Consider the following 25,590-nt stretch of genomic DNA (forward strand, 5'->3'; position numbering starts at 1 on the left):
GAGTTATATGCTAGATAAATGAAAGTCTTTCATACAAATCAGATTTGCAGTTTCTTTTGGTAAGTGTTTTTATAACCTTGTCAGGAATTATTTTTGTATAACCTAAATCCTTCCTTCTCCCGCATTAGCATCTTATTTTGTCCTCAGAAAGAAGGAAAGCAAAAAATTTCCCTAAGAACATGTCACTGAAAAATAGCAGTAACAATTGAAAAACCAACCCTGTCATATCAATCTTGTGTTTCTGCTCATCCGAGGTCTCAGTTACAGACACACAGACAGAGACAGACAGACAGACAGACAGACAGACACACACACACACACACACACACACACACACACACACACACACGCATTAGAACCATACACTGCAGCTCAAGACTTCCCATGAAGAAACTATCGGTTTCTGGTCTGGAAGTCTATTTCTTTGGAAGAAAAAACTGAAATGCTGACCAGGGGCATAATCAAGTCTTGTTTAAGTTTGACTGAAGATAAACATTTCTCTCAGTTTATCAACTATATTGTGACTGAGGTAGGTCATAAAATCTGGGTATGATCTTTTTAAGTGTGATATGAGCCTATTGCCTACTTTAGTACCATGAACTCTGAGGAATAATGTCTTTCTTCTCCTACTTCTTTAGGCAGAATGCCAGAATTGCTCAGATATTTTAAATTAAAAGCATACTTTGGTCTCATTTATACCCTTAACCCTATTATCCTGCTGACTAAGGTAAATTGCCACCTAAGTTGCATGTGCCAAAATATATCAGCAGCAGCCCCATTGAACCTGAGCCCACAACAGCATATAGGTGCTTATTTCATAAGTGCTATACTCTCATGTAGTAAGAAACAAAAGACACAGAGAAAACAAAAATGGTAAAAATAATTTTCCTACATAAAGAAAATCTTTTCTTAGACTAAATGTCAGCCTCAGAAATGTCTAAAAAAGGGGCAGCTAGGTGGCGTAGCGGATAGAGTACTGGCCTTGGAGTCACGAGGACCCGAGTTCAAATGTGACCTCGGACACTTGACACTTACTAACTGTGTGACCCTGGGCAAGTCACTTAAACCCTGACTCACCCCCCTCCAAAAAAAAGAAATATCTAAAAACATTTTTCTTTAAATAAATGTAATAGCATCACTTTAAATAAATGTAATAGCACAAAATCACAAGAGGTCCTAACAGGTAAAAACCACCTTTACTACCTAAGAATATATTAGCCATTCACAACTCTACTGTGACACACAGCAAAGATTATGCCTTAAGGTTAGAGGTCTTTCATGAAAATACTAGAAATGGTATGAAGGAAGCAAGGGGCCAGAATTTCAAAGTTTTCCATCAGTATTAGGAAGCCACTAGCATTTTTCAGAGGGCAAATGCATAACAGGGAAGCAGATGAGGAAAGATAAACAGACAAAACTGATAATGAGATCCTTACCTCTGGTTTCTCAGGCAGGGGCTCATTCTGCAAGATTTTTAGTGCCTTTGCAGCTGCATCATGTTTTGCTGCCTGTCTTGTTCGTCCCTTCCCATTAAACTGCTGTCCTCCAATGGAAAGTTCAACTTGATAAAGTAAAGGTGGGACAGGAAATGGGTAAAAGTACCTAAAGAAAAAAAAACAATCAGGAAATAGGTAAGGGAAGAGGGGGAAGGAGAGTTACATTCTGAGATTTCTATCTGACCCATATCTAAGAAAATGAAATTCAAAATACTTCATTCTTCATAGTTTCTCTAGGGTCACCAACCTGTTAAATTACTAGTAAGGATTTTACATGGATACAATACAAGACGTTAGAAGTTTAAGGTGAGGCACAACCATTAGGCAGTATGAACAGTAAGGAACTCAAGTTCAAAGCGCTTTGGAATTTAGCTAATTATTTATTCTAAAACAATATAACATGCTGACTTCTGTTTATCAGTCCTCAGTGTTTTAGGATCTAGTTACCTGAGACAAAAACCAAAGATATATGCTCCCTTGATCTCTACCACTGATCTGGTCCTTACAGGTCCTAACTTGTCTTCATTCTTAGGATCACAGAGCTAGAGCTAGAAGGGATCTCAGAGGCTATGTAGTCCAACTCCCTCCTTTTTTGTTTTTGTTTTGTAAACAGATGGGAGGAAATTGGGGCCCAGGGAGATAAATGTCACTTGCCAAGGTCATACAGTTAGTAAGCATCAGAGACTGGATTTGAACCAAATCTTCTGACTCCAGAACCACTGTATAAGGCTATGCTTTGAAGCCATATGGCATTAAAAAATAAAAAATGGGGCTAAGAATAATACCTATCTAGTATGATGCTGTGAGAATTAATGTGAAACACTTTGGAAATGGTAAGTATAAGTTGTAATTTTTTTGGAACACAGTTTTTAAAAGGGGAGTCTTGTCTCTGTAATTCTCTATTCATTACTAGATGACTTAGTTTTAGGAATCATCCTTTAAATTGGCCCAGCCTGAAGGGTGCATCAGTTACTGGCTGCTGCTTAAACTTAATGGTACTGACCCAGTCAAGTAGAAAATAATACTGCTTTTTGTTGACAATTGGAAGTTTTTGAAGTCAATCATTTTCATATTGAATTAACACTTAGATTACTCCCTGCACCCTGAGCATACCATTTAGAAATCAGAATGTGAGTAATAAGTAACAATCAAGGATTTAGTAGATGCTAAAGAGTTTTTGGTGTTCATTGAAACAGTCTTCAAATGTGACCTATGGTCATGAAAGTCAGACACAATGGAGGTGAGCTCTACACAGACTACCTAGGGCACACATGCTCGTTCCAAAGCCAGCTTTTGTAAGAATGTCAAGACAACAGTTAAAAAAACATGCAGAAAATGGATTTCAACAGAGGGCAAGCTGGGAAGGGCCAAAGCAATACTGTCTTATCTATGCTGTCTTATCTAAAGGTTTATTTTTATTTTCAAGGATGCAGCAAAAATGCCTTATCTAAAGAAACATACCGTGGGGGATAGGCACCTCCTCTCATATTATAGTTATAGGTGGACTGCATTCTTGTGTAGGGATCAACAGGCTTGTACATTGGTTTTTTTCCAAGTTTCATGCAAAGTGCATTTAGTTCCACTGTTGGGGTTACACTGTCTGTAATACAAAACACCAAGAATTATTTTTTTCAACATTAGAAAACTTCAGTTTATTAAGTCATCAAGAATGGCATGCTATACACTAATTAGATTCTTGATACAAGGTACAAGTACTTCAACCATGGTCACCCAAGTCAGGAAACAGAATAATTATACTGTGATTTCTCCACACATAGGGAGTTAATGTCAGAAAACTTTATTAGTATGTTAGCAATTTAATGTACATTGCTTACCAATTTCACAAATTAATGACAGATATACAGGGCTAGATATTATAAGCTTAAGTTCTACTGCAAGTCAAATCACATTATCAAAGTTATCACAGTATCTTAGGATTTTTCCTCATAATAACCTAAAATCTCTATTTCTATTCATCATTCTTCCCTCTGGAACCAAGCAACATAAGTTCAGTCTTTCACATCAAAGATTTGAGGAGAGTCATTACATTCTTCCAAATTCTCTTGTCTCAATGCTAAACATCACACACATGAATCTTAAATAAGTCCTCACACAGCAGTTTCAAGGCCCCCTCACCATCCTGGTTACCCTCCCCTGAACACATTCCAGTTTGTCCAGATTCCTCCCAAAATGTTGAATCTAAAAAAGAACACATTATTCGAGATGTGGGTCTGAGTAGCACATAGTACAGTGAGACTTTCACTGCTCTTGTTCTGATACTAGATGTTTATTAGTGAAGCCTAAGATTAAATTCATTTTTATAACTACCAAAAACTGTCTAAATTGTTTCGTGAATTCTAATGTAGCTGATATTATTTGAATTAATGGAGTCATCGGGGCCTTGGAAGCATGTTTGTTATATAGAGATTTTCATCTTGTGCTATTTATAATGGTATTTGACTTACAGTATTACCTTTCAGAGAAAGAAGAAAAGAAATTCTAATCACTTTTTTTATACCACAGAAGTCAGTATAATTTTAGTCAACATCAGGACTATCATCTTTGGAAATGTACACTATTCTTTTTCCAAAAACGATTCCTTTTCCAAATGACAAATATTGGAGGGGATGTGGGAAAACTGGGAAACTAATGCACGGCTGGTGGAATTGTAAACTGATTCTGAAGAGTAACTTAGAACTATGCCCAAAGGGCTATAAAAATGTGCATATATGCTTTGACCAAGAAACACCACTACTAGGTCTGTATCCAAAAGAGATTAGGGAAAAAAAAAGGAAAAGAACCTATATATACAAAAATATTTGTAGAAGCCTTTTTTGTGGTGGCAAAGAATTGGAAATTGAAAGGATGCCCATCAACTGGGAAATGGCTGAACAAGTTGTGGTATATGATTGTAATGGAATACTATTTTGCTATAAGAAATACAAGTAGGATGCTTTCTGAAAAATCTGGAAAGACTCACATGAACTGATGCAAAGTAAAGTGAGCAAAACCAGGAGAACACTGTATACAGGAACAGCAATATTGTACAATGACCAACTGTGAATGATTTAGCTAATCCCGGCCATACAAAGATCTAAGACAATTCTGACCTATGAAGAAAAATGCTATCCACCTCCAGAGGAAGAACTGATGGAATCTGAATGCAGACAGAAGAGTACTGTTATTTTGCTTTCTTTATTTTTCTTGTTTTTTTGGTCTGTGTTTCCTTTTACATGACTAATATGAAAATGTTTTGCATGACTACACACGTATAACCTTTATCAAATTGCTTGCCTTCTCAATGACAGGGGAAGAAGGGAGGAACAGTGGGAAAGAATTTGGAACTCAAAATTGTAAAAAGTCTAAAATTTGTAAAATTATAAAAAACAAAGGTTAAAAATAGTTTTTACATGTAATTTTTAAAAAGTGTTAAAATTCAAAAAGAATTTTTTTCCTTTTACAAGTTTATAAACCCCTGAGTAGTTACCAAAGAAAATAAACTTTAGACATAAAAAAATGAGTGTCTAAATCACATTTAAGAATAGCTATTTTACAACAGCCACAGAAAAACACCATCAATGACAAACATTCATTTTTTTAAAAAGAAAAAGATTCAAATCCAAAATGTACCTTCATCAAATGTTATGAGAATAAGAATGAAAATCATGGGACTGCTGAATGCAAGAGGTAATACCAATTTCAAACACAAATCCAAATTTTATACTAAATTTTAAATTCAACTACCACCCTCTTCCCCCTTTCCTGAGGTCCCAATTGGTTATTTTGTGGTTCATGCAAGTCTTGCTTGTAGGAAAAAAACTAGGTAATTTTAGTTATATCAAAACATTAGAACATACTGTGATATAAAGAGCCAATTAGTATTAAGAGTGCAGGATTCAAAGTAAAAAATAACACTGGCAAGCTTCCTTCAATTTGTTTCTATATGCAAAGAGAAAATTTATTTGATGAACTCAGGGCTTTATGTTTTACTCCTTATGCTAGTATACATATGTTCTGTATAGGAGGCCTCTAGATTAAGATGAAGGTTTCCTAAATGTGAAGTTTGCCATTGATAGGGCATAATCTGTGCTTTCAAGATCATTAGTTAAGCAACATTCATATACATACTAAATGGGTACCTCTAGACACACTTTTGAAAGGAACCTGTCTTGGCCCACGCATAATACCTGGATTCCTTCCTTCGCTACGAATAGGACGGGCTGTTGGTTTAGGAAATTTTGTTCCTTCCAAAGCTTTGGCAGCAGCTGAGTGTTGGGCTTTTTTAATACTAGTTCCTTCAGCTTCCCAGTGCTGGTCTCCAAGTGTCAGCTGCACCGTAAACACCTACACATGAAAATGGTGAGTTCTCATCCTTGATGTCTGATATAATTTTGAACATATCACCTGGACTTTACTGCCATGGCCAAAAGAACCACAAATTTTTCCATGTATCCTTCTCCCCCAACCCATTTATTTTGTAGGAAAAAAAAAATCTGGCTAAAAGAGCACAACATGCCATGAAAAAAGAACTATGCTCTTGAAAGCTAAATAAAAGGGTGGGGGAAAATTTTCTGAACAATCTCCCACGGGTTTAAATTCTAGACCCTGATCATTTAGAAGACATCAATCTTATGAATAAGTTCTTCTAAGCACCCTTTACGGCACAGAATTTCTTAACTTTATTTAGACACAGTCGTCTCAAACAATTAAGAAAATGTTTGTTTTGATGCTCTAATGCCTGTTGATCTTGGCCTGAAAATACAACCCCATCAGGACCAGGGCTTGAGCCAATCTGGGAACAAATTATAAATTTTGCTAATGCTTTCCTTAAAGACTCAGCATAAAACAAAAACAAAAAATAAAAAACAGCAGAACTGTAGCATCTACAGGTAGTTCGGATTTTCACAAAAATCAGATGCACCATAAGCAAAGTTCTCTCTTAAGACTATGACAACTTTAGTCATGAGTAGGTGCTGAAACAGCTCATCCTATCCTCTGCATGCCACGATGGTAGCAAGCTTCCTTCCTCCTTCTTTAAGTGCAAAACTGTCCCCATCATGCATACCTACTCTTTCAAATAAGGTGATGTTATTAATCTCATCACTAAATTTTACATCATGTTCAAAAATTCTTCATATATACTTCAGAATTTAACAACAACAATGAAAAATATTTCCTGATTTTTTTTCATCCCATGACTTAAAAAAAAAAACCAAAACAACAAACCCTCTTGCCTAAAACTAACTTTACGGGGCAATGCCAGTTGTAGGCCTAATGGGGTGGGGGCAACTTGCCTTCATTGTTGATTTTTCTTGCAGGTCTTAACTTCAGGATTCCCTCAGTGCAGAGCTTCCACTACCAGGGGAAAAAAATTAAAGAATCCTTCACCCCCCTTGAAACATCAGGTGTCTCCTACATATTTGCTGCAGTTCCTGAGGTCAATAATCATTTAAGTGCCAACAGCATATACTCATAATCCAGGCTGGCCTGGCAAGGCAGATAGCAGCAATCTGCAACAGCTATGAAATCCCAGGGTCATTTTGGTGATCCTTGCATGGAAAGGCATTGAAGGGGTAAGGACTAAAAAGAAAAGTTAATTTCATTAACAGTCTCATCTCTCTCCAGGACTTCCCCATCCAGCGCTGCTTCCATTCTGTTGGATTCTGTTGTTACTATAGAGATAGTTTCATCCTTGTGGTATTTCATAGCTAGTGCTGGTAGTGAATTGAAGTTTAAATCTCACTTTTGATAGAGTTAAAAGTACCTAAAACTCATTGGCCCTATTAAGGGCAAAGGCAAAACACCAAACTGTTAGAGCAGACCTGAAAAACTGGGTGTGCAAAGAATCACGTGTCTTATATGTCTTAACCAAGAATGTCCCAAAAGGTTTCTGCCCATTAACAATGGACCCCTGTCTTTTTGACAACATACATAGTATCTCCCCTCCCCACCACCCTGCCCAAAATAAGCAAAGTAGTTAATAAAGGGAATCCCAAAGTTAAAGTCTGCAAAGAAAAATCCTGTAGGAGAGACATTAGTTATATAAGCTAGCTGCCTTTCAAATATGAAGATTGAAAAAAATAAAATCATGCCCAAAAGTAGTGTTGTAACTGACTCTGTAGGAAGTGTAAATTTCCATTTTGCTTAAATGTGAAATTCCTTAGACCTGTTGTTGACAAATACCAAGAAAAACGCCGAATTTCAATAATATAATGCTTTATCTGAGGTTCTATATGTCAAGGAAATGAGGCACAGAGAGGTTAAATAACTTGCCCTAAATTATTTCAACTTTGTTGAAAAAACTAATAGCAGAAAACCAGTGTCTCAATTCTTTATCCTCTTGTTTATTCTCTCCAAATGTTAAAATGCTAAGGCCACAGAAACGGGGAAATACCTAGATGTGCATAAGTCTCAAGCCCACACAATTTATACATACTTTGAGCCAAGTATAAAAGATTAAAATACTGATAGGTAGTTATAACAAATGATTAAAATTCAAAAAGATGGTCAACTCTCCATTATTTGTGGAAATAGGGATGACATGGATACCTAAAATCCACAGATAATCGAAAATATTGACTTTTGCCAACTAGTTTCACCATTCTTCTTCAAACCTTTTATCAGAGGTGTCACCTGTTAAACAAAACTGTTTTCTTCATCACCTCCTCTCCCTTCCCTGCCTATGGTACGAGTGCTAATGAGAAATGACATGACCAAAAGGCAGGCACGCTAGTAGCAAGAGGAGGAGAGACCAAGGGCCTGGATAATCCACACTGGAAACATTGATTGCCCTTAGACAAAAAAGAATTATGGGTACTCAGAATCCTAACCACAAAGTTTATTAATTGAAACTTTCGAAAAGCCAAATGGTTCCAATCCCTAAATCAAGTATACATTTCCTTTGGCCCAACTCTGCAAGGATGAAAAAGAAAGAAACTTGTCAAAAACCCATCTAAGAAACTGCTTTATTACTTCAGTGTCACTGACACCCTCTTAACAGCTTGAAAATACTCTTGCACCACTTACAACAGTAAGAGAAAACATTCCTGGTGGTTATAAATGCACAAGCAGTATGGACAATATTTACCTTAGAGTGAGCTGGACCTTGCTCACTCAAAAGCTTATACTCAGGCTGAATCTTGTTGAAACGGGCTAACTCATTCACAAGACACATTGGGGTTTTCTCTTTGGGGTTTGCCATGTTAGAAGGAACTGAAAAATAATGTAAGAGCATTGAAGTCAACTGCTGGTATGTAAGAATGATGCTTTCCCAGGGATATGAAAATCAAGGGAAAGCAAACTGAAGTTCTGAGTATTTACAGATGAAGCAATGCAAAACCAAAAGCCCTACAGTAGGAGATATGTGGCTACTGAAGAGACTTCTGTTGTCTTTTCTGAACCAGTTAAAGATAGTTAATCTAGAAGATGTATCTTCAAAGGAGAGAGAATAGGAGTTTTAGTAGAATAACTAAAGCACACAGCAAGCAAGACATAGGATCAGCTGTTGTAACCAAACAATGGAAGAATAAGGAAGTCTTTTTAGCAAAGACTCACCACTTAGTGCATCACCTATTCTGCTGTTTCATGACAAGCAACATGCCAGTGCCATCTCTAAATTGGCACTGTGCTTGCCATTTTCCAGAAAGTTATCATTCTAGGGGCACCTCCTAGTTTTTTCCCCTAGAGGCTGCTACTCACAGATTTAGTAACTAATGCTGATAATTATATTAAGTGACACAGCCAGGGCTTGAGGAGTTTATGAAGTTAACAAGATTCAGGCACAAGAATATGTCAGAAGAGAAAGCAAAAGATGCCAAAGGCATGAAATCCTTTGTCTTTTCCTTTTAAGACCCTCTTACATGGCAAAATTTGGTGGGAACTGAATCATCTGGGGAATGTGACAAAGTCAAGAATAATAATATCTGGTGAGCTAGCTCAAGGAAGGCTAGAGCTAAAACGGAAGAAGCCATGCAGATGAGAGAGGGAGAAGGAAATTAAGGAAACACTCAGAATAGACTGATAAAGTAAAGGAATAGAGAGAGGAAGGAGGAAATGTGAGGAGAGATGCAGGATCTAAGAGACGTATTTCAAATGGCTTCTGTCATGGTAAACTGGCTCTGGTACAGAGCCACCTAGAGATACCTAGAGTTTGTCAGATTTGTTGCCCAAATATCTAACTGTAGTGTTGGGGGGTATTCTTAAGCTTTAATGTTTCAGGTGTTATTTTACCATTACATGGGTATTTTCAGCAGATTTTTTGCTTTCCTAGATCACAGAGTTGAGGGCCCTGGGAATTCTTTTTAAATTTTTTTCTTGGCCACTTTCCTCACATTCTGCTGGCTCTGCACTCTCATCTCTGAAATGCCTATCTCAGTACCTACCCTCTGCACTTAAACTTGCTTGTCTATAATCAAAATGCACATATGCCGCGAGGTGTCTCTTATTTTTTCCATAATGTGCCACAGACCCTTAGTTTGGGATAATTTCTCCCAAAAACATAAAACGGGTTCTGCTCATACACAAGAGCTCTCAATTCCAGGAAAAACTTTGTTCTGTTTTGTTTTTAAAGCAGACAAGATTTTCTATCCAATAATGAATCTCTAAAACTGTACTGTCAAATCCTTCTGGGTAACCAACCTTTTATAATGTACGGTTTCTGGTGACATTGGTTCCTTTTTTTTTTTAAACAATTTTGAAATCTTTCCTTTGGAAAGGGTCTAACAACCTAATATCTGGCCAGTATTTTACTTCAAGGATAAAGGACAGGAGGTGGCTTCTTGAAGTAACTTTTGCTACTGCTCTCTATATCTTCAAACTACTTATCAGGTCATAAAACAGGCTAAGAAAACAGTTGAAATAGAAGACACTTGGATTCATATGCTTACCTGCAGCTGCACTGGTGGATGTAATAGATGCAGAGGGTAAAGCAGAGTTTTGAATAGGTCTACCTGCATTTTCAGAGGGCAGAGAGCTAGTAGTAGAAGGAATACTCATCAAAGGCTGTGAGATAGTAGACTGGTTCTTGTTCAGTATTTGGCTCCCTGAGAGAGCAGCTGATGGGTTCTGAACTTGAACTTGAGACATGTTCACTTTCAACAAAAGTGAACAACTGCAGGTAAACAGCTTTCAGTGCAGGTTAATTCAGTGCTATGAAGTCTAAAGTTCTACCTAAAAGTTGTAAGGAAAAGAAAATAAAAAGATAAATTATAGAGGAGATATGTAATTGCTAATATCCAGATAAAATTGGTGTTACCTACCCAACAAGGAAAATAGCCCAATTTTAGCCTGTGACTGGGCTACTCCATTAAAAAAAATGTGTTTAAACATTTTAATTGGCTGATGTTTTGTTCCTACGTGATATACAGTAAGCTGCCTGTATTTGCAGCCTTCTCACAGTTGAAAAATAAAAGATTTTCAATGCCCACATGTTCTTCAATGACAGATCTTTGCTTATTTTACTATTAGACTCAGGGAAGTACAGTAATTTGCATTGGTGCATATTAGAGAATTGTAAACTGTCCACATACTTCCTAAATCCTCACAATGCAAATTTTAATTACTGAAATTACTATTCTTAAGATTTGTAAGAAGCTGAGAGCAAATTGAGTTGTCACAGCTATTAACAGGTGTATCAACACTTTCAATTCTAAGAATCTTGTGCTCAGATATGAACCCTTCACCACTGTAAGCTGACAGAGGACACAGAGCAAGTCTCAACTTAAGCTGTTTCTTTTCCTTGATGATGTCAGAACAAGTCTCAACAATCTGAGCTCATAAGCACGTTCTCTTAAGATTAGTTTGGTTTATTCACTGCAAGCAAAGTGTTATGCACGTTTCAATGTACAACATCATGAGAAATAGATTGGAACAGATTATTCAAAAGGAATGTTATCAAAAGTAGAAGTGGTGCTGGAGGAGAAGAGAAGAACAGGAATAGATATAAGGTTTTGGAGTTTGGCTGTTATTTGGGTGGTTTAGAATTAAAGAGATCTTCATCTGATAAGGAAAGAGTACTTTGAAAATGTTATGTTACTTTTGATCAAATTAGAATTCATTCATTAAAAAAAATACAAGGACAATGCTGCTTATTTTTGGTGGCCTTCCAGCTAAATAATGAACATAGTCTAAATACTCAAAAGGTCTTACAATAACTAGCAGTCACACACACACACACTCACACTCTTTCTCTCTCTCTCTCTTTCTCTCTCTCTCTCCCTAAAGATATGGCAAACAGTTCAGACAGTTCAGCTCACAGATTGCTAAGGAACAAATCTGGACATCTGGGCTATGGAGCTTACACAGGAAATTGCTATTAGCAAATTAATTGAATGGTTCTATGGTGAGGAATAAAATTATGTACTAACTTTATAAAAATGTCCAGAATCTTTATTCTCTTTCCTTGATTAAAGACAGGAAGCAAGTAGCAAGACAAATACTATGCAATTCACAAACACTTGTGTATTTCAACTAATTATATCTTACAGTCATCCAAGACTGAAAAATTAAGGATATCTCTGTTGAAATGAATTACAATAAAAGTGTAAACATGACCTTATTGAAAGTTCTAAGGGCCGCTACATGGCACAATGGATAGAGCACTGGCCCTGAAGTCAGGAGGACCTGAGTTCAAATCTGGCCTCATACCAAGCACTTGACACATACTAGCTGTGAGACCCTGGGCAAGTCACTTAACCCCAAATGCCTCAAAAGTAAAAAAAAAAAAGTTCTAATAAGAAGGATCTTGTTTACTTATAGACACATATAAAAGCATAACACAGCCCCTTAGGTCACAGATATGAACAACAATCTCTCTTAAAGACTGTCATTGTAATAGTTTCAAACATTGGCCTTGAGTCCTAAGGTGTTTTTCTCTTTACCTGCCAAAATAAAACTTTCACTTTCTCAAGAAAACCTGTTAAGTATATTTTTCTTTGGAAACAAAAATCAACTTCACAGACGGAATGAGTCCTTAGTACCACATGCAGAACACATGCTTAAAATAAAACGAAGGCAAAGTTATCTGCTCTAGAATCTAGCCACGTTATTAACAATTGAACTACCACTGTCAGTAGCCCAAAGAGGGAATCTCTAAATTAACCTGGACTGAAGATAACCATTTTAGCTAATGTTGATCAAAGCCAACCTCCTAGCACTAACAAAGCACCTCCATACATATGAAAACCTCACTAAGGGTTGAGGAAGGACAATGAACATTTTAATAGCTGACTAGAATTTTTAAACCTAAACTACTCTGAAGCTAAGTTGTTCTTTCCAAAGCGGAACTTTCTAATAGATGGTAACCTTGGAAAATCTGAAATCCTCAACAGGACTAACTAAAATGAAAGATACAAAACCTGCTGAGTTTAACTTTATTTGTTAGCAATTTAATATATGTAGGTCTTTTAAAGTCTGAAAATGAAACCCAAAGGCTTTTCCTCACTCTCTCAATAGGATTCATTCCTACTCTAACTAGTTTCAAACATAAAAGTACTACTCCTCATAAAGAAATTCATAGTAATTTAATTGATAAATTCCAGAAAAGAGTATTTCCTTTTCATCCATAAAAGGCTACCAAATAGTCTAAAACACAATCAGATCCATGAAAATTTTCATGGATTTGAGTGGAAACTCTCCCCTGACACACACACACACTACTTAGCAACATCTTCAAATAAAGGGTATCTACTATTGCTCTTTGATTCCATGCAAATTTGCAAATACGTAGACTCCAGATGTATTATGAAATTTTAAATTTATTATTCAAGTAAATTTAGATAGTTCTGAAACTTAAAACTTTCCATGCAAACTTTAGATCCCCACCCCCATCAATTTTCAAGACTCATGCTACCTCACGACATATGATTTTGAACCAGCAAAATGACTCAGCAGACACACAAACATAGCCTGAGATTTTCTGAGAGCTTAACAGGTCCTAGAGAGACTAGAGTAAAATGAGGAATTGGCAACTGCAAGATTCTAAAATTTTTATGTAAACATATAAATGCAAAAACCTTTAACATGCTCTGAACACTTCATTCTAATTAAAAATTAAAAAAACTTATCAAGCCTATAATACTACGATACCCTTCTGATTTCTTCCTATTTGGACAGCTTTAGTCATCCAATGGCTGAGGAAAAGAAGACTAATGTTATTTCAAAGTTCTATACGTTACGTACAATCTTTGTACTGATAAAAGGGGATGTACTTCCCCCTGAAAATGCTTGTAAGTCAGTCAAGGCTTTCCCAACTAACATTAAATTCAGTTTCACAGAATTTTCTTTAAAAAAAAATCACAATGGCTGGCTGCTTTAATTTTACAAGTGTTTTTAGTTGAAAGGAGAAGAAAGTCAAAGTTCATGAGTTCCACAAAAACTTTATTTTAGAATAAAAAATAGAATGTGCTTCCAAATACAGATATGCTGGATGCCTAAAGAACACTACATCAATTAAGAACCAAACGTATTTTGTTGATATTATGAACAATATGTACTGAATAACCGTGAACACAGAAGTTAGGCACAACTTTTCTCAAGAGATTGTAGAAGTATCTTTAACCACACCCACACAAATACAATGCTTCATTCACCTTCAAGTGTCAAAGCAGTTTCAATCTTTGTAGTAAAGGAATATGTCTGTAGACATGGGCAAAATATCTAATTTTTAAATTATATCGACATAAAAGACTAACACAAAGTCACTTATAAAAATGGTTAATTGTGACTCATCAACAATACCACCCTACTGTCCTTTACAAAATACCTGATATTTTTCTAGACTCCGCTTCGAAAGAAAAGCAATCACAACTTATGTCAAGCTACCCCTCTGACTCAGCCACAACAATTTACCAAGTTTTACTCTTCTTGAATGCTCTACCATTTTATGGAGATAATGGTGTGCATGGGGAAGCCAAGTGTTAAGAAGAAAAACTCTAACCCAGAAACATATTAGATACACAAAGATAAAAAGTATTAAGGATCATTTCCCCTGTAGAACACTAACAATGTTATCCATCTTGTGACCTACAAGAAACACAAATTGTTCTTGCTTTACTTTGGAAGAATTAACCTGGTGTAAACATTACTCACAGAAATAAGTACTTTACTTTTAAAGATAAGTTACACAGGTTACATATGGAACAACTGAAGCCTTAAACACTAAATAAACATTACCTATTAGTCTGAAGAAGAGAGCAATACCCTATGAATAGTTGGAAATTTTTGAAAGGCACATTTTGGCTCAATATAAGCGCAAACTTGGTAGTAATTTGATACGTATAAAAATGGAACGGACTGTTGAGAAGCTGTTTTTTAGCTATCACCAGCAACTTTCAAAGAGAATTTGGACAACCACCTGTCACACAGGTAACAGAGACTGAATCCTGCACAGGGTGGTTTCTTCCATCTCAAAAAGCCTATTACAGGTTTTGGGAGATTCCATCCGCCCAAAGCTACCTCTGACAACAATAAAAAATTTAAGTTAAAATCTTCCCCACCATATAGAAAGAACCCTATCCTATATTTCCCACTTTCATTCTATCAGGTAGGTGGGTCAGTGGATAGAACATTGTACCTGGAGTCAGGAAGACCTGAGTCCAAATGTGACCTCAGATATTTACTAGCTGTGTGACCCTGGACAAGGCACTTAATCTCTCAGCTCAGTTTCTCCATCTATAAAATGGAGATAAATAATAGCATCTACCTCCAAGGGCTACTGTTCAGTTCAAATGAGATTTTTAGTGTTACAAACCTTAAAGGTCCCCCTTTCCATCCATAACACCCCCAACAGATTTTGTTACATTTCCCTTAAAATGTAGTCTTCACAGTACCTAAGAGTATTGAACTCATAGTTATGTCCATGGTCAATACTGGTTGAATAGATTAAAAACAGCTCCAATAAATTCTGTGGCAATTTCTAAAAAGGAAACTTAACTTCCTAATTATCCCCACTCTCTCCACGTTCTGGGATTTCTTTCTAGGTGTAATAAAGATTTGGGTATTTTACAAATCCTTTTCCAGATTACTGGAAATCAGTAGTATCATCCATTTCTATATTTACCAGACATGGAAACAATGATAAGCCCCAAACATTAGCCTAGCCTTTACGGATAAAACAGCAGCAATGAAAAAACAAAAACAATTCCACCATGATCCACCTTATATAGTGACTTCCTAAAGCATTTGCTATGAAAGTTGTAGCATCAAGGAAAGAATGTCTAGTAGCAGGGTTATATACCAAAATTGAAAAACAAAGTATACCTACTTAAACACTCTTAAACCAGAAATTTGCTCCCCTTAAAGATAAAGTTGCTTTATTTGGAAGATGCTTGCTACAAATACCAGCACATACTTAGTAATTCAAACATACGATGAAAAATACAGAAAAAGCTGCACTAAAGAAGTAATCACAGGAAAACATTAACAAAAATAATGACTGGAAGTGAACTACACTGTTTAAGACTTTTACATCAGGCCCAACAGACTAAATGTGCTCTCATGTAAAACTAATTTAATGCCAGGTATTTGATATAGAATTTTATCTTTTCTAGATTAGTTATCATTGGGTAATCTACTAACAACATCAACAACAATCCATCACCACTTTTAAGAATGCTTTATTTTACTTGGGCCAATCTAGAAAACGACTATATCATACTCTGCACTAAATTTAAAGAAAACATACCTCTTTTGCCTAAAAGTCTGAATACTTTATTTTCTTTTCTAATCTTTTTTTTTCAAGTTTCTCATTTTCACCTTCTTCCAATTCAACTCTTTAGAAAGTAACACTGAAAGAAACTGTCCATCCTGCAACAAATGTTTTAACCAAGTGATGCATACATTTTCACTACACAATATTTATGATTTACTTGGATACTAAAGTAGCATACTGCATACATAGTATATTACTGCCTAAGAAGAGACTGGTATCAATGTAACAATTATTAGCCATTTTGCCCCCACAGAAAAGAAACTTCAGGACATATGCCACCTACTCAGAAACATTATTGCCTTAGCCACAATATTCTTCAACATGAGCAACTATTGGGATCCTGTTTATAAGAAACCAGTCCTAGTGAAAAGTAGTAACCAACAAAGCCGAATCAGAAAAACAAGATTAATCTGCAGGAATATGGATCTCTCTGTCAGCTCTACTTCAATAACTCTTGGCAATTAACTTCTCTGTGCCTCAGTTTCCCTTCAGCTGCCAAATGGCCACAAATAATATTGTGATAAAAATTTCAAAGGGCTTGAACTGTTTATTGCAGCCTAGTAAATTAAAATACGAGTAGCAGGCTATGATAATATAAAAGCACTCTAAATTTTTTGAAGAAAGGTATTAGACAAATCCAAAGCATAAATTTTACATATATAATTCACTCCCTCCCTCCACCCAATCCATTTTCTTGGAGCTCTGTGCAACTTCCCTAACCAATCTGTCTCAGTCTTCTGGGAAAGGCAGCATGATATAGTTGAAAGAGACCTGGACCTAATCATTACAAGACCTGAACCTGAGTCTCAACTCTGTTACTTATTAGGCATATGACCCTGAGCAAGTCACTTTACCTCTGGATCCTCTATCTCTTCTTTTGTAAAATGAGTAAAACATGAGTACTACTCACATCACTTATGAGAAAAGCACTTTTTAAGCTATAGCGCTCTATAGTAATGTGAGCTATCAGTATTTCCTCATCCTCAAGGAGGGTATTTGTCCCCTATCATAGGGAAACTAAATTGTGAAATTTAGTTAGGCAAAAGAGAAAGAACTTTTAGCACTTGGAATGAAAGTGCTTAAAAAAAAAGCTTTTACAAAGCATTCCTGTTAATCAAAGCATGTAAAGAGCTTTAGGGTCCACAGAAAAGAGATATGATATAAATGAAGTATTTTTAAAAGTCATGCAAATTCTTGCAAAATTCTTTTCTTTTTGATAATCAGAAGCTGCCAGTGATAAATGAGAGTTGATTTTCAATCACATCAAGACAAATTCAACACTGTTCTAAAGTTTTGAAAAACAAGCTTCAACGGCGAAATCAAAGTCTCAAGTAGAAAAACTCCCCAAATCCTTAAATCAATTTAATCAATAGATATACTCATTAAACAATCCGTGTTTAATTGCAATATCTGTGGTCAAATTTTCATGTCTTTATGTTAAAAGTATGTGGAAGTACTGGCTAAAGGTTCTTATATTCTAGTCATCAATTTTTCTTGCAATTAATTTTTAATTAAATTTTAAGACATTAACTCAGACAAAAATAACTGCATATGATTCATTCCACTTTTATAATATTACAAAACACCACTAGAATTAAGATATCTGCTTACCAAACACCAGAAAAATGAGTGATCCCTTCAATGAAGAATAGGATTACAATTTCAGAGTGAATGTAAATTTCTGGTACCTTGAAAAGAGGGCGCTCCAGGACAGTGTAGTTTTGATTTCGGTTCGATGATGCTATGAGTTAGAGATGCCTGGCAAGAGAGACATAACATGAATAATTTTCTTGAGTATATTTTCCCCCATTAAGAGCAGGAAAACACTGCTAGACACAAAGGTAGAGGCAAAAAACAAATAGGGAAATTTTCTGAAAATATATTTCTCAGTGCAGAACTCTGCAAAGGCTCTACAACAGGCCCAATTACCTGGAAATTTTGTATAGTATTCTCTGAAAGGAAATGAAAATTCTACAGATGTTAAGAGACAACCTAACTTTTTAATTTTCAACTCTTTCCAGCAAAAGGTATTTAGGAAAACTGAGAATTAATTCTAAATGAAAAACACACTTATAAAAAAACAACTAGACATCATATACTACCCAATCATAAAATCCTAATTTTCAAACACAGATAATTTTCAAAAATATATACAAATGTTTTCATTTTACAAAAGTACTTTCTACTTGTCTAAATGCAAATGCAATCATTAGATAAAAATGTACCCCAAACTACTTGTGTAAATGTTCTATAAAATGCCCCCAAAGGTTGTTTTTTTTTGGGGGGGCATTAAGTATAACAGATTACCAATAGTGAATCTAAGCCAGTAGGATGACATCAGAGAATATGAATTCTCAAATTTTCAGGTATGGATTTCTATATGGGTAGTCTCCCCATTCACCTTAAATGACTGTACTTAACGTCTAAAAGAATTTCTCACACTGAGATCATTATTACATTATTTACAACTTCTATTAATATAATTCCTAATATTTTTATTACTCTCATGTCCTGATAGTAGAGAAAATGAAGTATCTGTCCAATTTGTTGATTTTAGTATAACCAATGGTCCAGTGCCTCAGACTCTTGACAAAGACCGGCTTCAATCTTGAGGGTCCTCCTTCTCCATAATAACATAAAAACATTTTGGTTTGTGCCTCCCCCCATCAAAGTCTACTCTGGATAAATCTCTGGCTAAGCTCATATCTGGGTTTCTCTTCAGTTTTGGATAGGTCTATTCTGCTCCCAGACATCCTTTATTTCACTATAAATTTTTTTAAAAAGACTCAACAGCCTATAAACAATGCATAAAAGGGTCAGAGTACATAGTCCATAATCAATATACTCCTTCCACTTTTCATAGATTCCTAAAGTCCTTCCAACTCAAAGCTCTGCCTAGAAATTTGGACTTCATTATGCTATAAGAAAAATATTCCCAACAAAATCAAAATGTTTTTACAACATTTAGAAAGAGAAACAAAGTTGGAGATGCTAGAAACACATTCTATAAGTCCCAATTTAACTCTACAGAGATATGTACTTATGTATAAAATCTTATAGCACTACTGTGAGGCCCTAGATTCCTCCAGAAGGGAAACAAGCTTGGGGCTGGCTAGTAGATAGGTAGCAACCTTTCCCCATCATATCACCCAAACACCATCTGAATATTTCGTGGCAATAAAAAAGTGCAAAATCCAGGTTCCATGCTCTCTCATACTAAGGTATTTAGCCCTTTGCTGCTCTTCTAGCTTTGGGGGCTTTCTCTCTTCAAAAGAGTACCTTTGGGGGCAGCTAGGTGGCGAAGTGGATAGCATAGTCAAGAGGACCTGAGTTCAAATCTGACCGCAGACCAAACACTTAACACTTACTAGCTGTGTGACCCTGGGCAAGTCACTTAACCCCAATTGCCTTGCAAAAAAAAAAAAGACTTCTTAGAACAGACTCTAAACACTCCCCCATAAACTGGGGTGAGGAACTCTGATTACTTCAACTATGTTTCCATAGCTGCTACATAGGTGACAGCACAAGTTCCTCTGCAACCAACTTCTCCAAGGCTCATACTCAACAATCAACCATTGCCCAACTGCTGATGTCTTTTGGGATAAGAGGGCATCATCTCTGGGGCGACTGACCATATGGCTCCTCCCATGGGTCTTGTCTCAAGGCAGCCATTAATGGATAGGAAACAGTGGTACAGAAATCCCTCAAGATCCTGGTCTAATCCTGCTCCTAGCATAAGGACTCCTTTTATAAGCCAGCACAGAGGGAAGTCCACAATGTCTAACCTAGAGGAATATGAGCCAACCAATTAGTTATCAATCACTGAGATGTTCTCCAGGGGATGCCATGGGGCAAATCTATATCCTTCATAGGAAAATACAATTAAGTTTCACCTCCCCATAAATTCATCAGATTGATCAGACAACTCCCCAGATTCTCCCATGGTAACTCAGGGATGAATATTTTTATTGAAGGTTTTCCAACTATACTGCTGTTAGACAGAGTACTGCTATATCTTACCACTAGGAAATCAGCTGAAAATCGGGAAGGAAACAAAACAGCCAACACTGCTATCACAAATTCATAAATTTTACTCATAAAAGGGTCCCTCAAGCCTTGACTCAGGGTCTATCTTTATTTTATACACAGTTCTAGCTAGTTTAGTTATTTGTATTCCAAAACCGCTGATCAGAAACAGCAGATCAGTGCTAAAGACAGGCATGATGACCAATGAGAAAAGATAGTGCATAACAAGGGTTAAGAAAAACTACAAAGAGCAGACAGAAGAACTCAGAGACCATTTTATTTAACATAGGAGCAACTAACCTTAAACAGCTCAATAAGCCTAGAAGGTATCACAGTAATTGAGTTTCAAAATGATGACTTTGTGTCATTAAAAAAGATACTAAGTTAGGGTTGATGTGCCCTTTGGGGAAGAAAGGATCTAAAAATAACAGATTTTTGAAAAATTTCTTTGAAATAAGTGGAAAATTTTAAAAAGAAATGTGGGCCCTTAAAAGTGTCAATTCTCAACTATGTAGGAAACTCAACTATTTAGAAAGGTGAATTCATCCCTGAGGGCACCAGAGGACTGAGGTCCTACTTGAAAGGCAACTTATTGCAATGCAATATGACATATAGGAATGCAAATGACATACAGGAAAAGGTCAAAGAAGTTCAAAGATGGAATCAGAGCAAGTTACCTCAACTGTAGAACAAAGCACATAGCATAAGCCACCAGATAATAAGACCTTATCATACACACACATGATTTTTTATGGTGAAAAGCCATTCCAAGTAGAATCATAATAGCAATGGCATGACAATACTGTATATAAGATAGAAAATTCACAGGATAGGGGATTTTAACTTATAAGCATAAGGACAGATAAAACCTGTTAAATCATAACGCTAATTCCATGACGGAAAGAAAACATAGAGACAACCTAAACAGCATTACCTATTCCATTTAGAAACCTAAAACTTTCAACATCCTTTCTGATATTAATGAGCTATACTTACGTCATTATAGACCAAACAGGTTATCCCGAAGTACAGACAGCATGAAATCTCATATGCATGTGCAATCTCACTGAAACTAAAAATCTAAATATATTTAATCCATTTAGTCAAATATTATTATAAACTGACTACTCATTTGGAGTAAGCCTCTTTCTTGAATACTTTCATATCAAATTAGAAAGGACTGATTCAGAGGCACCTAACTACCCAACCAAAATATCCTATCAATCTCATTTCATCAGACCATAAAGGAATGGCACAAAGTAACATAAAGATAAAAGAGGGAAAATAAATTAGAGCAACATAAAAGAATGAATAGGAAGGACAAAGGGCAATTATTATCAAACACTGTACAGCTAATTATGAGCCAAGACCTGGAACTAGAAATTTTACTTTTTCTTAGAAGGAACACAGAATTGCAGTTTAATACTATTTATCTCCTGACAGAGGTGATAGGCTCAGAGTGCAGATTAAGACATATTTTTTACTGGACACAGCCAATGAGGGAATTTATTTTGGTTGATTATGTATATTTGTTATGAGAATTTTGTTTTTCTTTTTTTTTTCAAAGAGGAAAAGATGAGGGAGAAAAATAGGCTTTTGTTCATTGAAAAAATTATATTTTTTAAAATGTAGTTCATAAGTTCATTTTAATGGGACTTACTAACAAAAGTTAAGTCATCAAAACATTAAGCACCTATTCTAAGCATGACTCTATGACTCTACTGTAAGGACCCAAACAGGACAAGAACATGGTTCTTGCCTTTATGAGGCTTACGGTCTAGTAAGGGAGAAATAAAATGCACATAAATTAACTATAACTCAAGGTGCAATGTGGAAGTAGATTAAAAGAGACACAAAGTGTTAAGAAAGCTAGGAGAGAGCATAAAGATATGCTTCCCAAAGAGATGGTATTTGAGCTGAAATAATAAATACTACCACAAACAAAAGTACTATCAACATATTAATTTCTGCCCTTTTGTATGTCAAACAAATCTTAAAGAGGAGAAAGTTTAAAACATAGGGAGATTAGAGGAGCATGGAATAGTTTGCCTGTCAGATATAAGGATAAGGGAAGAATTTATGACCAAACAAGAGACAGAAAGCATTACAGGATGTAAAATGGATTAATTTTTGATTACATTAAATTAAAAATGGTTTGCACAAATAAAACCAATGCAGCCAAGATTAGAAGGAAAGCAGAAAACTGGGGAAACAAATTTAACAGCAAGTTTCTCTGACATATAGAGAATCTCAAATATATAGAGAACTCAGTTAAATTTCATAGAATACAATTCATTCCTCAACTGATAAATGGTTAAAGCACATGAATAAACAGTTTTCAGGCGAAGAAAAGAAAGCTTTCTATAGCCATATGAAAAAATGCTTTAAATCACTATTGATTAGAGAAATGAAAATTAAAACAACTTTGAGGTACCACCTCATACCCTTCAGACAGTCTAACATGACAGAAAAGGAAAATGACAAACGTTGAAGGGGATATGGAAAAACTGGGACACTAATGAACTGTTCATGGAGTTGTGAACTGATCCAATCATTATGCAGAGCAATTTGGAACTATTTTGAAAGGGCTATAAAACTGTGCATTACCCTTTGACCCAGTAATTCTACTACCAAGTCTCTATCACAGAGAAATTCAAAAAGGAAAAAAGAAAAAAAAGGACCTGCATGTACAAAAATATTTATAACAGCTCTTTTTTTGCAGTGGCTAAGAACTGGAAATCAAAGGGATGCTGATCAACTGGAGAATAGCTAAATAAATTGTGGTATATGACTGTGATGGAATACCTATATGTGCCTACAAGAAAGAAGCAGGATGTTCTCAGAAAAACCTAGAAAGACTTACATGAACTGATGCAAGGTGAAAAGAGCAAAACCAAAAAACATTGTACACTGTAACAGCAACATTGTACAATGAAGAATTGTGAATAGCTTAGTTATTCTCAGCAATACAGTGCTCCAAGACAATCCCAAAGCAGTAAATGATGAAGCATACTATCCACCTCCAGATAAAGAAGTGATTGTCTGAATAGAGACTGACTGCAGGCTACTTTTCACTTTCTTTCGCTCTCTCTTTCTTTTTTTAAGGAGTCTTCTTATACAAAATTACTAACATGGAAATGTTTTACATGATTGCATGTGTATAACCTACATCTGATTGCTTACCATCTCACAAAGGCGGGGAAGGGAAAGAGGGATAGAATTGGGAACTCAAAACTTAAAATGTTAAAAAATTGTTTTAACATGTAAATGGGGGGGGCATATTACATATTAAAAAAAAAACAAACAACCATAGAGGGGCAGCTAAGTTGTGCAGTGGATAGAGTAACAGCCCTGGAGTCAAGAGGACCTAAGTTCAAATCCAGCCTCAGACATTTACTAGCTGTGTGACCCTGGGCAAATCACTTAACTCCAACTGCCTCCAAAAATAAAAATTAAAAACAAACAAAATAGAACAGGGCAATAATATTTATCAGCACATTCTAAAATATTTGAATCATTGGTCAAATCACTAATCAATGAAAACATAAACAAAATGGCTCCTATCTCATTCAAAATAAATTCCAGTGACAAAAGAAAAAAAAAAGGGAGAATCAACCATGAAAGCACTGATAGCAAATTTATTTAATCTGCAGTAGTTGACATGAAGCTAGGAAGGAGAGCTAACGTGTCAGACGTTTTTGAGTGCAAAAAGATCCCAACAAGATAGAACAATGGAAAGAACCACTGACATATTACAGAGTTAAATGTAAAGCCTTACATTCAGGTTCAAAACATCAAGTACAGAATGGGAGACATGGCTAGACAATGTATGATGGAAAAGACCTAGAGGTTTAAATTTACTGCAAGGTCAACAAGTAAATTTTATGACATGGCAACCAAAAAAACCTAATGACATCTTAGGCTGTATGAATAGAGGCATAATGACCAGAATGAAAGAGGTTATAATAGTCCCACTGCATTCTGCCTTGCTCTGACCACAGCTAGAGTATTATATTTAATTCTAGGTACCATACTAGACTAGAAGAATACTGACAACTAAGAGAAAACATGAAGGGAAATGGGGAACAGTATTTGCTTAGCTTTCTGGTTGAAGAGGGAATGTACTTGTTCTATTTTACTCCAGAAGACAGAGCAAGGACCTCCTCGTGGGTAGCGATTACAGTAGGACAAGTATTATCTAAAGAAAAATTTCCTAGCCCTTAAAAGTTGTTCCAAAGGTGAAAGGGCTTTCTCAAGCAGAGTGGGATGGCCACTTGTTAGGGACAACAGAGTAGTGGTGTTAAACTCAAATAGAAATCGATCCCTGAGATCTCTGCAGGCTGTATGTTGACTTAGAAAACCACAAACTGACATTATCCATGTTTTATTCCATTTTTATTTATTTTGTTATTGTTCAGGCAACACTCAGGAGTTCTGCTGGACATTATACCCCCTGGGAGTTTAACACTTCTGTTGTAGAGGTGTTCTTGCTCAGAGATGACTTGGACTATCTGATGATTTCTGAAGGACCTTCCAACAATAAGATTCTATGATTCTACAGAAGTAGAGAAACATATTTAGGTAATGATGTGGTTTGACCTTAAAAAATCCTATTTTAAAGTCTTTGGGTTGGAAGGGTCCTCAACTCTCTGATTTTACAGATAAAGAAGGAGTTGGAACAGGGACTGAACTTATAAATTCACTGGGCACTCTAAGGTGAAGAAATATCCTCTACCAATGCACTTCAATACCTCTGAGGTGTTGAAAAAATTGCCTAGAACACTGAAACTAACCTTGACCAGTCATAAAACAGGTATGTATCAGAGATGGGACTTGAACTAAGTCTTCCTGGCGTTAAGGTCAGTTCTCTATACACTACAACATGACACAGATGAAGACACTAATACTAACTCAGGCTCCCTAATTCAAAAGTCAGTGCTATCTTCTTTTCTTCATCAAATGATCCTCATGCAATAATTTTAAAGCAAAATGAAAATGTATTGAACCTTAATACTTTTATTTTTTTAAAGACCCATATATCAGTCTACATTAAAGTACAATAGAAAAATATGCAAACAAGGAAAGTATGATGCCCTCAACCAGGGTACATAATTGACATCACTCCTGCACCTGTAGCCAGAGATCCTAGAAAGAGACCTAAGTTCATCAGTGACCTCCCATCATATGTTATAAATACAAACTGTATTAGTCTAATAAATTTTTTAATCACTATAATTTGGCTCAGTGAATTAAACAAACCCCTTGGATAACTAGATATAGGGTTAAAACAACATAGTTTAATTTGTATTATTAAAAAACCTACAAATTCACACTTATTGCACCTACAAAATTAGTGACTTG

At 35.8% G+C, this 25,590-nt stretch overlaps 1 protein-coding gene across 15 annotated transcripts in view; it reads right to left on the minus strand.

Annotated features, from left to right (window-relative positions):
* The window catches only part of STAU1 (staufen double-stranded RNA binding protein 1), a 54,924-nt gene that overhangs the window by 24,133 nt on the left and 5,201 nt on the right, over nt 1–25,590 (minus strand). For 5 of the 15 annotated variants that reach the window (XM_020984171.2, XM_020984172.2, XM_020984173.2 and 2 more), the window contains 6 exons: nt 17,892–17,961; nt 10,382–10,664; nt 8,584–8,708; nt 5,636–5,840; nt 2,958–3,096; nt 1,437–1,602 (listed from right to left, as the gene is read on the minus strand). In XM_020984171.2, coding sequence (XP_020839830.1) covers nt 1,437–1,602; nt 2,958–3,096; nt 5,636–5,840; nt 8,584–8,708; nt 10,382–10,580 — 834 coding nt within the window. In that variant the 5' untranslated portion in view covers nt 10,581–10,664; nt 17,892–17,961. Of the gene's footprint in view, nt 1–1,436; nt 1,603–2,957; nt 3,097–5,635; nt 5,841–6,790; nt 6,852–8,583; nt 8,709–10,381; nt 10,665–17,814; nt 17,836–17,891; nt 17,962–25,590 lie in introns of those variants that run through there. The other 10 variants (XM_020984174.2, XM_020984177.2, XM_020984178.2 and 7 more) reach the window with 6 other exon arrangements.

Source organism: Phascolarctos cinereus, unplaced genomic scaffold (assembly GCF_003287225.1).
Source record: "Phascolarctos cinereus isolate Bilbo 61053 unplaced genomic scaffold, phaCin_HiC Scaffold_2;HRSCAF=192, whole genome shotgun sequence".
Classification (NCBI taxonomy): Eukaryota; Metazoa; Chordata; class Mammalia; order Diprotodontia; family Phascolarctidae; genus Phascolarctos; species Phascolarctos cinereus.